We start from the raw sequence: 11,571 nt of genomic DNA on the forward strand, positions 1-11,571 counted from the left end.
TCGATTCCAAAAGTACTTGGTATCGAATCAAAACGAATCGACTTTTTGCGTATTTTTAAGGAAGCTATTCAGTGCTGATTTTATTAACGTCGGATAGTGTGGTTTGAATGTGGATGGATGATAAATGTATTTTTCTCAGATATCTGAAGAACAGATCAATCGATTAAGATCCGCAATACGTTCAGTGTTAGTAATCGCAAAGTTTTGATCTGATTGTTTTTTTTTTTTTTGAAAATATTAAAATAATAATATATTTACCTTTTTTTTTAAAATAAATTAAAATATTTGTGTCCATTTTTTTTGTAATAAATAACTATTTCCCACTTCAAAAACTGCGTCGAATCCCTTATATTGAAGTTCAAACAATTCTAAGCTGATTTTCTTTGAAAAACAATCTGTATAATTTTAGTTAAATATATATTTATTTGGTTGCTGCAAATCGAACCAGGCTCAAGTTATGCTTAAATAGAGATATTTCTAACCTTATTTATTTTATAGCTCGAAACGCAAGTTGAAATGTAAAATAAAAGGAAAGTACCGTTGTAATCAACGGTCCTTTCCTTTTATTTTTCATTTCAACTTGCGTTACCAAATATAGCTCAAAGGTTGCGAATGTATTATTATTTAAATAGCAACTATGTAAAACATTATTGTCATTTACTAATTTCAATTTGACAATGACATCTGTCAAGAGACAAAACTCCGTCCGATTACCGATGAAATTGGCATTACAATACATAAATTCATAAGAGAGCTGCGTACAAATATTTCGTGCAAACTAAATTAATTCATTCAAACTCTAATATTATGGTTATAAGTTCTTTTAATTTAGCCAAATGGGAAGTGAACTAAATATCGAAACATCAACATCCAGGTTAAACTTTTGTTTAGTTTTTGTGCCATTCAAAAAATATATTAACAATTAAAAATAATCAACTATTGCGCAATTACTGCTATTGTTATTTTATCCTATTTTATTTGACTGAAAATACATTTTAACTCTTTTTGTATTTGTTGTAGGTTCTCAATACTGCTTTGAATAATTTGTCTGTTATGTTTGGACTTATTTCACCTTTTTATATTTGGATCCATTATGCTTTACCACTCATACATCATATCATTCTTGTTTCATTGAGGTAATTACTCTTTTTTGCATGCCAATATCATAGACATTTCAAATAGCTACATAAATATTTATTTATTATTTATTGAGTTTTTTTTAATGGTATTTAATAAAATTGACATAAAAAAAATGTACATGAATATGTTTATACAGATTAATCTGTCATTTTGTACTTAATTACAATAAATGGAGTGAAAGTGTGTGGTAGAACAATTTAAAACACTTCTTGTTTCCTACATAAACAGAACAGATATGTATTTAACAATTTATATATTGGTTTTTATCATGTTTATTTAAAGTGATACTTATGTTTATTTATATTAAACTTTTCAATGTTTATATTTAAATAAACTACAATTATTTTTTCTTAATTAATGTACTTCTACTAACTACTTACTTTATATAGTTAACTTCCGAATATCTAGTATTGGTGTGTTCCACTTTGAAGGGATTGTAAGCCAGTTTAACTTGACTCAAATGCATAACATCTTAGCTCCCAATGTTAGTAAAGCATTGTCAATGTAAGGAATGGTTAATATTTCTTACAGCGACAATGCCTATGGGTGATGAAACTATTATAACAAAAGAAAAAAATATATTATTAAATATGAATGTAATTACTTACAAATTTCATTTTCATAATTGAAAGGTTTTTTTATACTATGAACATTTATATATAGTTGATTGCTCCATTTGACTAGTAACCAGCTTATAAGCTACACATTGTAAGGACCCGAGTTAAAACACTGGGTTGGGCTATTAAAATGATTTGCTTATGTCCATGCCACAGAAAACACATATTCCGAATTCTCTCTAGTCATGTTTAATTGCCAGTCCAAATTATTTGTGAAAGAGAATAGATGGCCGTCTTGCGTTTTTCACTCGTCTGTTAAATTTTATTGAGATGGAAATGACTCAAGAGAATATAGATTTATTATTGTTGTATTTTGCAGATAATTCGGTAATATTGAATTGAAGCCACCAATGGGATTTGACAAGCAAGTTCTTTGTGAACATTAGTTTGTTTTGATTTTTTTTAACATATTTTCAATTATTACTTAAAAAATCCTTTCCATGTATACTTTACTAACTGCATCCATCCTGCACCCTTGTTGAGAATTCTTACATAAGTTTTTGACTAATTTCCTACATACAGAATTAAAATTGATTGTGACTAATACTATCTTATACTATCTTAAAATATAAATATAGTAGTATATATTTAAATATTTTTTTTTTATCTGTAAATAAATAGCTTGAATGTATTTCAATGGGTACTTTCTCTAATGATAAAAAATTCAGTGAATAAATGATCATAAAATAAAGTAGGTTTCCTGTTGTTTGAATATTTCCATTTTTAAAGTGTTTAAAAGACATTCATATTTCACAGTTTCAGCTCTTTAGGCAGAACATGGATTGGAAGTATATTTTCCTTTGTGTGGAAGTAAGATTCATTGATTGTTGCGGCCTTTTCTTTCATTCCTGCTTTTGCTTTTAATTTTATTTTATAATATTTAAAGTGCTTATTTAAAAAAAAATATTACTGTCTGTGGGTAATTTTGTAATTCTTGAATGATAAATACACTATACCTTTTGCACTTATAACTATCTATCTTTACTATTGAAAATAAGTCTCATAAAGGTTAAGATATTATATTCAAGAGGATTGTTATGTTTTTTGTTTATGAGACTAATTTAAAACCACTCGGCATAACAACATTGATGTGTTGAGTTGACTCACCGATGATTCATCAAATTGTCTTGGAATTGTTTATTTTTAAGATAAAATTAAATAATAATACAAGATTGTTATTACATAAAATTCCATCTAAGAAAATTTGGTTTTTCCAAATAATACACTCAATCGGATACACTTGTAAAATACAAATCACCTTATTAAATAATGAGTATACTAGTATTACTTTGACAAATAAAAATTTAGGTAATTATGAATGAAGGTCATAAATTAAGTTTCAAACTTTTATAATAAACAGGAGCTATGTCGTATCTAATTTTTAATTGAATGTTTTTTGTTTTTAATAACAGTGCATTGTATTGGCTTACTTAAATAGTGTTTTAACCAATGTCTATGCAAAGTTATTTTCATTAACAATGTTAATATTTTTTCGCAGTTGGACCGGAGGCTGGTTCAGCTGGACTCGACAATCTGATGTAATGTTACGGAATATAGAACAAACTATTTTATCATGTAAGTTTGTTTTTAATACTTAATTTAGCCATTTAAATTAGCAACACCGCAGAATTTTAGTGCACTAAGATTAATTTAGCATAAGATATTCATTGCTTGATAAGGTACAGTACACTTTATTGATATTTTATTGTAGGTACTGTGAATCAGCGTTGCAGAACTATCGATAGTTTGACTAGCGATAGTTGACCTCGAAAATTATTTAGGATACCGATAGTACTATCGATAGTATCGCTAGCTCTCTGTAAGCAATACTATTGGTACAATCGATAGTATCGAAAGTTTTGGATTATCGATAGTTTAAGTTGAAAGTAATGGTTTTTGCAATACTATCGATAGTATTGATACGTGACAATACTATCGATAGACTATCAATACTATCGCTAACACTTTAGCTAACGATAGTCTATCGATATGCAACACTACTGTGAATAATATGTTGTACATGACTAATATTATTTGGTAACATTTATGTCACAATGGCTTTAAAATAATATAAGTTTCATTACTTTTATATAATTATTAATATAGCTAACTACAATAAAATTATTTATAACATAGAGGATATGTATGTATATTATATATAGGTACATATTATTCAATCTAATTTATGTCAATTAATCTAAACAATCATTTCTAAACGTGGGGTAGCCATTATCAAATATATCGCGATTGGGTATCTAACTTAATGATAAAGGAATTTCGAAATATAAAATTTGTATTATATTTGTATAAAATGTAGTAATTGTAATGGTATCTATTTACTACGGAACATTTGTGCACCTCACCTTATTCCCTTGCCATTTGCGTTGTTTCAACGATAATTGTCTTTGTACGATACTATATAAAACTCTTTATTATACACCAGTGAACTTGACTTTAAATACAATCGAGAAAGTTTTACTAGAGGCGGCTTTATCGCTAATACAGCGATCTTTGCAATGCAACATTAAAATTAGGATAATATAAAATTAAAAATAATAATACGGATATACATTTAAATACAATTTGATTAAATACTTACGAAACATATAGAAATAGAGAGCAAGACAGTGTTGTTTTTTTGTAATTCTTAAATGAAGAAGTGGTCGTGCATGACTTGCTTCTACAGGATGAAAGTTTCGTATAATATAAAGTCGAACGATGACATATTACTTATTTTATTATTTTTGTTGGGAAAACTTTGTCAGAATATGGTTTACATAGGGAAGTGTTTGTTGTCAATTTCGTCCCCTCGTTCCGGGAAGTAATTTATTGTTAGGTGTATAACCACTAGGGTATAATTCTTATTTAGATGTATCTTTTCAATAAGATTATGAAAGAGACTTTTTAGTCCTAAAGTATTTAATGAATAGTAATATTTTAAATGTCATTGGAGCGAGATTGTCTATATTTTTGTAAGAAACAATTTTGTAGACTTCGCTAAGACTTGATGTATGTTATCCATATCGGTCACGTCGTCATAGCGGCAGGCGACATTAAAAGGTTGGGGTTAAAACCCAAATAAAATATATTTAATAGGCTTTAGTCTATATAATCCTATTATTATAATTTCTATGAACGTCCTAATCTTCTTGTCTACCAGTCCTATTTGGAAAAATCTTTGCGTTATATTGATTACAAGATTTATTAAGAAATATTATAGAGAGGACCTATTTTATTGATGGATTCTATAGAATGATTCTTATAGTTTTTTTCTGTCATGTTTGTTTAAGCACACGCATTTTTGTTCCATGGTATTATATTTTTATTATCGCAGGTAAATTTTAATTTATTTTATGAAGTGTTGTTAACAAAACTAGCTTTTATCAAATATTTTATACATCACATATTATTTAATACATTGGTATTGTCTGGCCTTGTTAATTTTTATCAATATTCTGTATATATTTTCTTCTACATTTAATTTATTCGTCGTTTATGGCAAAAAGTTTTTATTGCACATGAAATAATTTTAAATAAAAGTATAGTTATTAATTACATTACATTTAATTACATTACATTAGCAGCCCGTAAATGTCCTACTGCTGGGATAAAGGCCTCCTGTCCCTTTGAGGAGAAGGTTTGGAGCATATTCCACCACGCTGCTCCAACGCCGGTTGGCGGAATACACATGTGGCAGAATTTCGTTGAAATTAGACACATGCAGGTTTCCTCACGATGTTTTCCTTCACCGCCGAGCACGAGATGAATTATAAACACAAATTAAGCACATGAAATTTCAGTGGTGCCTGCCTGGGTTTGAACACGAAATCATCGGTTAAGATGCACGCGTTCTAACCACTGGGCCATCTCGGCTCATTTTAAAATATAATGCTTTTTAAACTGAACCAAGACAATGTTTAGAAACTTTAAATAACTTTTACTAATTGGATATATACCCAATATTAATAAATTACAAATAATATTTTTTTAAAAACGAATTTATAGAAATGCATTTGATTGCGTTATCGATCAAATAAAATGACCTTAATTTGCCATTTAATAATACGATTACCGTCCTTGTCATTATTTATTCTTAATCATTCAGGAAATAGAATTACTATTTTCATCAGTTACTAGTACAAAGTACAATTCGCGAACGTGCTTATCATCGCCGATGATCTTTGCGTTTTTTTTTTCATGGATTATCTGTGTATCTCTATTTATTATAAAAATACCTTTAATGCAATAAGAACTTCTCAAGTATTGATAGATATAGATAATTAATTTGCATCTCAAGATTGTAATTTTAGAATAATATCCATGAATAAAATCTACAGAAAACTTTGCCAATTAATAAGTTTTAATCGAATGCTCAAAATTATTTAATAAATAAAACATATTACTCAATACAAGATAATACACTTTGATGATAAAAACTGTCGAGTTATAGTATTTGTAGATCTTCAGGTAGGATGTATATGTAGGTAAATTTATTTATATTTTATTAACATACGTATGTTATTTAATTAGTGCAAAAAGTGTCTGATTTTTTTTATCGTTGCTTTGCGGTAGAATCTATATTCTAAATTGGCGATAGATATACTTTAACCGTAAAACAAAAACATATAGCCATTATTGCAACGTCAACGACATTTAAGATTAATAAACAAGCTAGACCTTGAATTGACATGACATAATAATTGTGTTCGAGACCTAACCTAATGGCATTTTAAACGCCGGCGAAATTGATATCGTAACATTGAATGTAAAATTTAAGTGGATATACGTATTGTACCTATTATAAATAAAGATTAATCAACAACTATTTTTAGTATATTATTTACAGAGTTTAAATTTGATTTACTATTTCGACGAAGTCATGACTTTTTGGTTTTATTGTATCTTAACAAAATTTAATAAATATATCGGTTTTTTTTTGACATTAATAAGATGTTGTAGATGTCAAAATACTCGTTTCAGATAACAGTATTGTTATCGTTATGAAATAATACGTTTATGCGTCTACTTTTTTCTCAAGATAAAATTTGTAGTCACATATTAAATTATAATAATAATAAATTTTATTTTAATGTTCAATATATTTTATTACAATAAAACAACAAATAAAAATATAAGCGAAATGTTGTTTGTGTGTTGTTTTGTATTATTTATTATAAAAGAACGAATTAATTGAATATACTTGACAACTCGAGTTATTAAAATTTTAATAAAGTGTTATTGTAGTGCCGTTTTTCTGAACTATTGTTTTGTTAATTTAATTATCGCATAATTAAATTAACAAAACATTTTGACCTTTAATCTACAATAGGTACATAAGAATTGAAGATTAAAGGTCAAAATGCGTTTTAAAATCAGACAAAAGATAAGGATAAAGAAATACAACGTCGCAATATTATTCATTCATGAATGTAGGTATTTGTGTATTTTTTTAAACATTCAGTACCGAGGACTTTGCATGACAAATTAAAGGGTTGAAAGGAAGTCCTGTTTTCACAATGAAAGACTTAATTAAATTTCAGGTCTATATGAAGTACTTGTACTTTCCTAAGTATATAATATAGATGATAGTGAATAAAATCGATGTACATATTTAGTTCGTATAAGATATTATCCTATTTGGTTATCGTAATAAGCTTGTTAGTGGTAAGTAGTGCCGTAAATTAAATTATAATTATGTATTCTGGTATTAATATATTTTTGGACACATTTCAAAAGTATATTTTTATTACCTAATAATTGGGTAGGCGTCATCTTAAAATAAAATATAAAATATCTTCTTTCCCCGTTAAACGACACATTTGAATTTTATAATGAACAAAAATGCACACGTTTTCTCTCATTTTTCATGTTTTTGTCATATATTATGTAACTACAATATTGAGAGTAATGTATTATATATAGCCTATTCCAATAGAAGTAGGAAAAAAGGTAAACAAAACCTCAGATTTACGTATTTCATCCGATTTGCTAATAACTCAACAGTATTGTGTACAACTAAGTTTATATTTAATATATCTTTATTTATAATAAAACACTATTACACTTAACTAATTATTTCCGCTTTAATTTCAAAAATTCCGATAAGTTTCGCCAACGTTTAATACGCCGTTTTATCGCAAATCCAGTGAATATCATAGATTAATCAAGTTCTCAACCAATGATATCACGTCAATTTGCTGTCAAATGTGTTTTATTTGGCTTTTTTCCTGTTATGATTGGAATAGAGTTTACGTATACGTACGAGAGTGTTTGAAAGACAGATAAAAATACTTTTACATTTATAATAATAGTGTGTATATACGTACCTATTTTTTCAATAGGCGTAAAGACAGCGTACAAGCGTTTCTACGTGGATATCGGCGCGGTGGTCGGCCAGTGCGACAAAATATGGACTATCTCCCTCAACGACGAGAGCACCAAGACCCCGCTAGTGATGTTGCATGGGATGGGAGCGGGCGTGGCGCTCTGGTGTCCTAACCTCGACGCTTTTGCGGCCACTCGTCCAGTCTATGCTATGGACTTATTGGGTATTTGCACTGCATTTTTTTTGTACTTTTTTATAAAACGAGCGGTTGGGCATAAGGTCTATCTGATGATACATGGAGGTGACCACTTGACATTCCTAGACATGCGAAAACTTCAATGCGTGTTCAAAACTTGGGGAATAAGATTTAGTGTCCTTGTAATCAAACTCAAACTGGGACACAATTTAATCGCCATTATAATGTTGTAGAAACTCTACTAAGTTTCTTGCCGGTTCTCCTCGGTAGAATCTACATTTCGAACCGGTGGTAGATTCACTTAATATATATTTTTAAATGACGATTCAAAAGTGCTTGTATAAGAATATTTGAATAAAGTATATTTTATTTTGGCCTGAATATGTATAATTTAATGTATTTACAGGATTTGGTCGCAGTTCCCGGCCTAAATTCGCGTCGGACGCGGAAAAAGTCGAGGCACAATGGGTGGAGTCGGTCGAGCAATGGAGAAGGGAGGTCAAAATCGACGAATTCATTCTCCTCGGTCACAGTCTCGGCGGATTCATAGCCACGGCCTACGCGCTTAAGTACCCTGAGAGGTGAGTAAAAAATAGATTAACTACTTTAATTGCAGGTACCTACAAACTAGACGGGTAAACTTCGGTCATTTTGGTCAACTTAAATGAATAGTAAGCAAATGTTGTTTGTTGTAAAAATGGGCACTAGTACTATAATATCATCACGAAGTTAGAGGCGCCTTAACGGCGTAAGGTTGCATGTTTACTACATGCAGTGCATATAATTAAATTAATTTTAATTTTTTTTTTATTTTCAACCTTCTTTCACAATTGCCTGTCCGATATCAGTGAAAAAAAAACAGTTACATAATTGTTTCATGGTAGTAAAATATGATAAGTGTGTGGTACCTACCCAGACAAGCTCGCATAAAATCATACTGCCAATAAGAGGTTAAAGTTACTTTAATTTCATTTTTTTTTAATTTCAAAAGGGTCCGACACCTCATCCTCGCAGATCCGTGGGGTTTCCCCGAAAAACCCTCGAACGTGTACGAGAAGTACCAAGTGCCGTTTTGGTTCCGGGCTGTGGCCACAGCCCTGCAGCCCTTGAACCCGCTGTGGGCGGTCCGCGCCGCCGGACCCGCCGGCAAGTGGCTCGTCAGCAAGACTCGCCCGGACATATCCAGGAAGTATCTGAACTACGTGCCCGACGCCGAGACCGTCATACCGGAGTACATCTACCAATGCAACTCGCAGGCGCCCAGGTGCGCTTATACTATATTAAATATTAAGATTATGACTAAAATGTATTTTATGTTTTAAATATTTATGTATATTGAATTTAAAGTTTATGTGAACATTCTAGAATGAACACTTTGACTTACTATGTTATACATATGTATATACTATTCCATACTGCTTGATAAATTTTAAAGTAATTATTTTCTGGTAATGTAAGTCTGGTGGAATAGAGCAGTAGAGTAGATATATTGATATTACAAGCGTTATTTTTTTATTTAGTTTTTAATATTGTGCTCAGTGGTAAAAGAATATTTCCCGGGAATCAGACACGTTTTCTATGAAAATATATTACTTGTGTATCCACCAATAAGCAGTGGAGTAGCGAGGTGGAATAAGCTTCGAACCCCCTCCTTAACAAGGAAAGGATTTCTCAAGCTCGAAGATATATCAAGTTACTATAGCGACATACAATGTTGACTTATATTTCAATTTTCAAGTAATTTTAGAACACCTGTAAAAAAAGTAGGCAATTACTCAATTACTTATGACGACTTTTGGTCTATTGTGTATTTTTCTTGTACTACTTGTTGGTGTTGTCAAATAAATAAATAAATAAATAAATAAATATGTTCCCTATCGCAGTGGCGAGAGCGCCTTCCACACGCTGATGCATGGCTTCGGGTGGGCCAAGAACCCCATGGTGCGTCGCGTGGGCCGACTCGACCCCAGCCTTCCTATCACCGTGATGTACGGGTCGCGCTCCTGGGTCGACTACAGCACCGGTCACCTACTCGGAGAGAGCCGGCCCGACTCCCCGACCTATGTGCAGGTAACGAGCGCCGCCTATGTGGACCGATCGAAGCGAAACCTATTCTTAATTCTTATTTAATAAAATATTTTTCAAGCTATTTAACTGAACATTTTTTTTTATTGTCTTAGCAAAAAATAATTATCTGAAACTTTATTAGTTTTACGAGTATTTTGTTAACTTATTTAATACATAATAACAATAATGTAAGGGTACCTAGAAGATTTAGTAAAACTTATAAATTTTGTTAATGCTTTATTACAGGTAATAAATGGCGCAGGTCATCACATATACCTAGATAAGCCTGAACAGTTCAACAAGTACGTACTAGAAGCGTGCGCACGCGCAGACGACGGACCTCGAACGAAAGCTTTACCGAGCATCGAGAGCAGTACGGATACAAACACCGACAGCAAAAACCAAGAGCCTGCTTCTTGATAGTGATCGTAGTTTATTTAGTTAGGAGAAGCTTGCGCACTTTTTAAATTTATTTATAAAAAAAAATCTATCACAAATGTGCCTGTGAAGTAGCGAGAATATCGCCTGATAACGCAATATGACCAATTCAAAGCAGTCAGTATTAGGCAAAGGCGTCCCGCTTGAGGTTTTACGCAATTCTACTATCTCGAAAAGTTATTAATTTGTAAATCATTTAATAATATTAGTTTATTGAAAATTATTATATGCTAGTTCGATTTTTTATTTGTTCACGTTTTTTTGCTCTAAGAATAAAATACGGCTGCATCACCTCTTTATAATAAATTAAATGTCGATATAGGCAATGTTCATTTTAAATTAAAAATAAGTAAAATTTACTCGAAGCTAAATGTATTTATCTCTTTCTGTCATAAATAATTTAACAATAGACACAACCTCGTTAATAACAAAGACAATATGTATATATAATATTAACCCCCCCCCCCCACATTATAATTATATAGATGTAGCCTATTCCAACCAAAAGAGGAATAAATACAACTTTCTAAACAACGTATATTAAATTGACGCCACATTGAGACCTTTAATAATCTATAGAAATCATGATTCTTGTTGAGTTAAGAAGGAATGACAAATCTTTAAACGTCAAATTGTGTGTTTAGAGATTCGTATTGTGTAAAGAATCAACATTTGTATATTATGTTAATTTAGTTTTAAAATGCACAAGTACAGGTTTAAAAGTATTGTATGCCTTTAAATATTGTTGAGCTTAAGATTTTTATACATAAATTACAAATAAATATATA

General features: G+C 30.5%; 1 protein-coding gene across 3 annotated transcripts; it reads left to right on the top strand.

Annotated features, from left to right (window-relative positions):
* Nucleotides 1-718: 718 nt before the first annotated feature.
* LOC125070678 (1-acylglycerol-3-phosphate O-acyltransferase ABHD5) lies at nt 719-11,053 on the top strand. Of its 3 annotated transcripts, none has more exons than XM_047680631.1 (8): nt 737-874; nt 1,021-1,136; nt 3,256-3,332; nt 8,099-8,305; nt 8,685-8,859; nt 9,270-9,542; nt 10,162-10,348; nt 10,592-11,053. In XM_047680631.1, exons 2-8 carry the CDS (start codon nt 1,054-1,056, stop codon nt 10,763-10,765), a joined length of 1,176 nt encoding a protein of 391 aa, XP_047536587.1. In that variant the 5' UTR covers nt 737-874; nt 1,021-1,053; the 3' UTR covers nt 10,766-11,053. The 3 variants fall into 3 exon arrangements, with proteins under 3 accessions (XP_047536588.1, XP_047536587.1, XP_047536589.1); XM_047680633.1 differs by lacking the exon at nt 1,021-1,136 and adding an exon at nt 2,077-2,121; XM_047680632.1 differs by lacking the exon at nt 1,021-1,136 and having other exon boundaries at nt 719-874.
* Nucleotides 11,054-11,571: the final 518 nt, after the last annotated feature.

The sequence above is a fragment of the Vanessa atalanta genome, chromosome 17 (assembly GCF_905147765.1).
Source record: "Vanessa atalanta chromosome 17, ilVanAtal1.2, whole genome shotgun sequence".
NCBI lineage: Eukaryota > Metazoa > Arthropoda > Insecta > Lepidoptera > Nymphalidae > Vanessa > Vanessa atalanta.

Excerpts from the sequence above, each read along its gene's own strand:
- LOC125070678 (XM_047680631.1), top strand. The coding sequence starts at position 1,054 with ATGTTTGGACTTATTTCACCTTTTTATATTTGGATCCATTATGCTTTA. Across the intron at positions 3,333-8,098 it reads AGAACAAACTATTTTATCAT|GCGTAAAGACAGCGTACAAG; the intron begins GTAAGTTTGTTT and ends TTTTTTCAATAG. Across the intron at positions 9,543-10,161 it reads TGCAACTCGCAGGCGCCCAG|TGGCGAGAGCGCCTTCCACA; the intron begins GTGCGCTTATAC and ends TCCCTATCGCAG.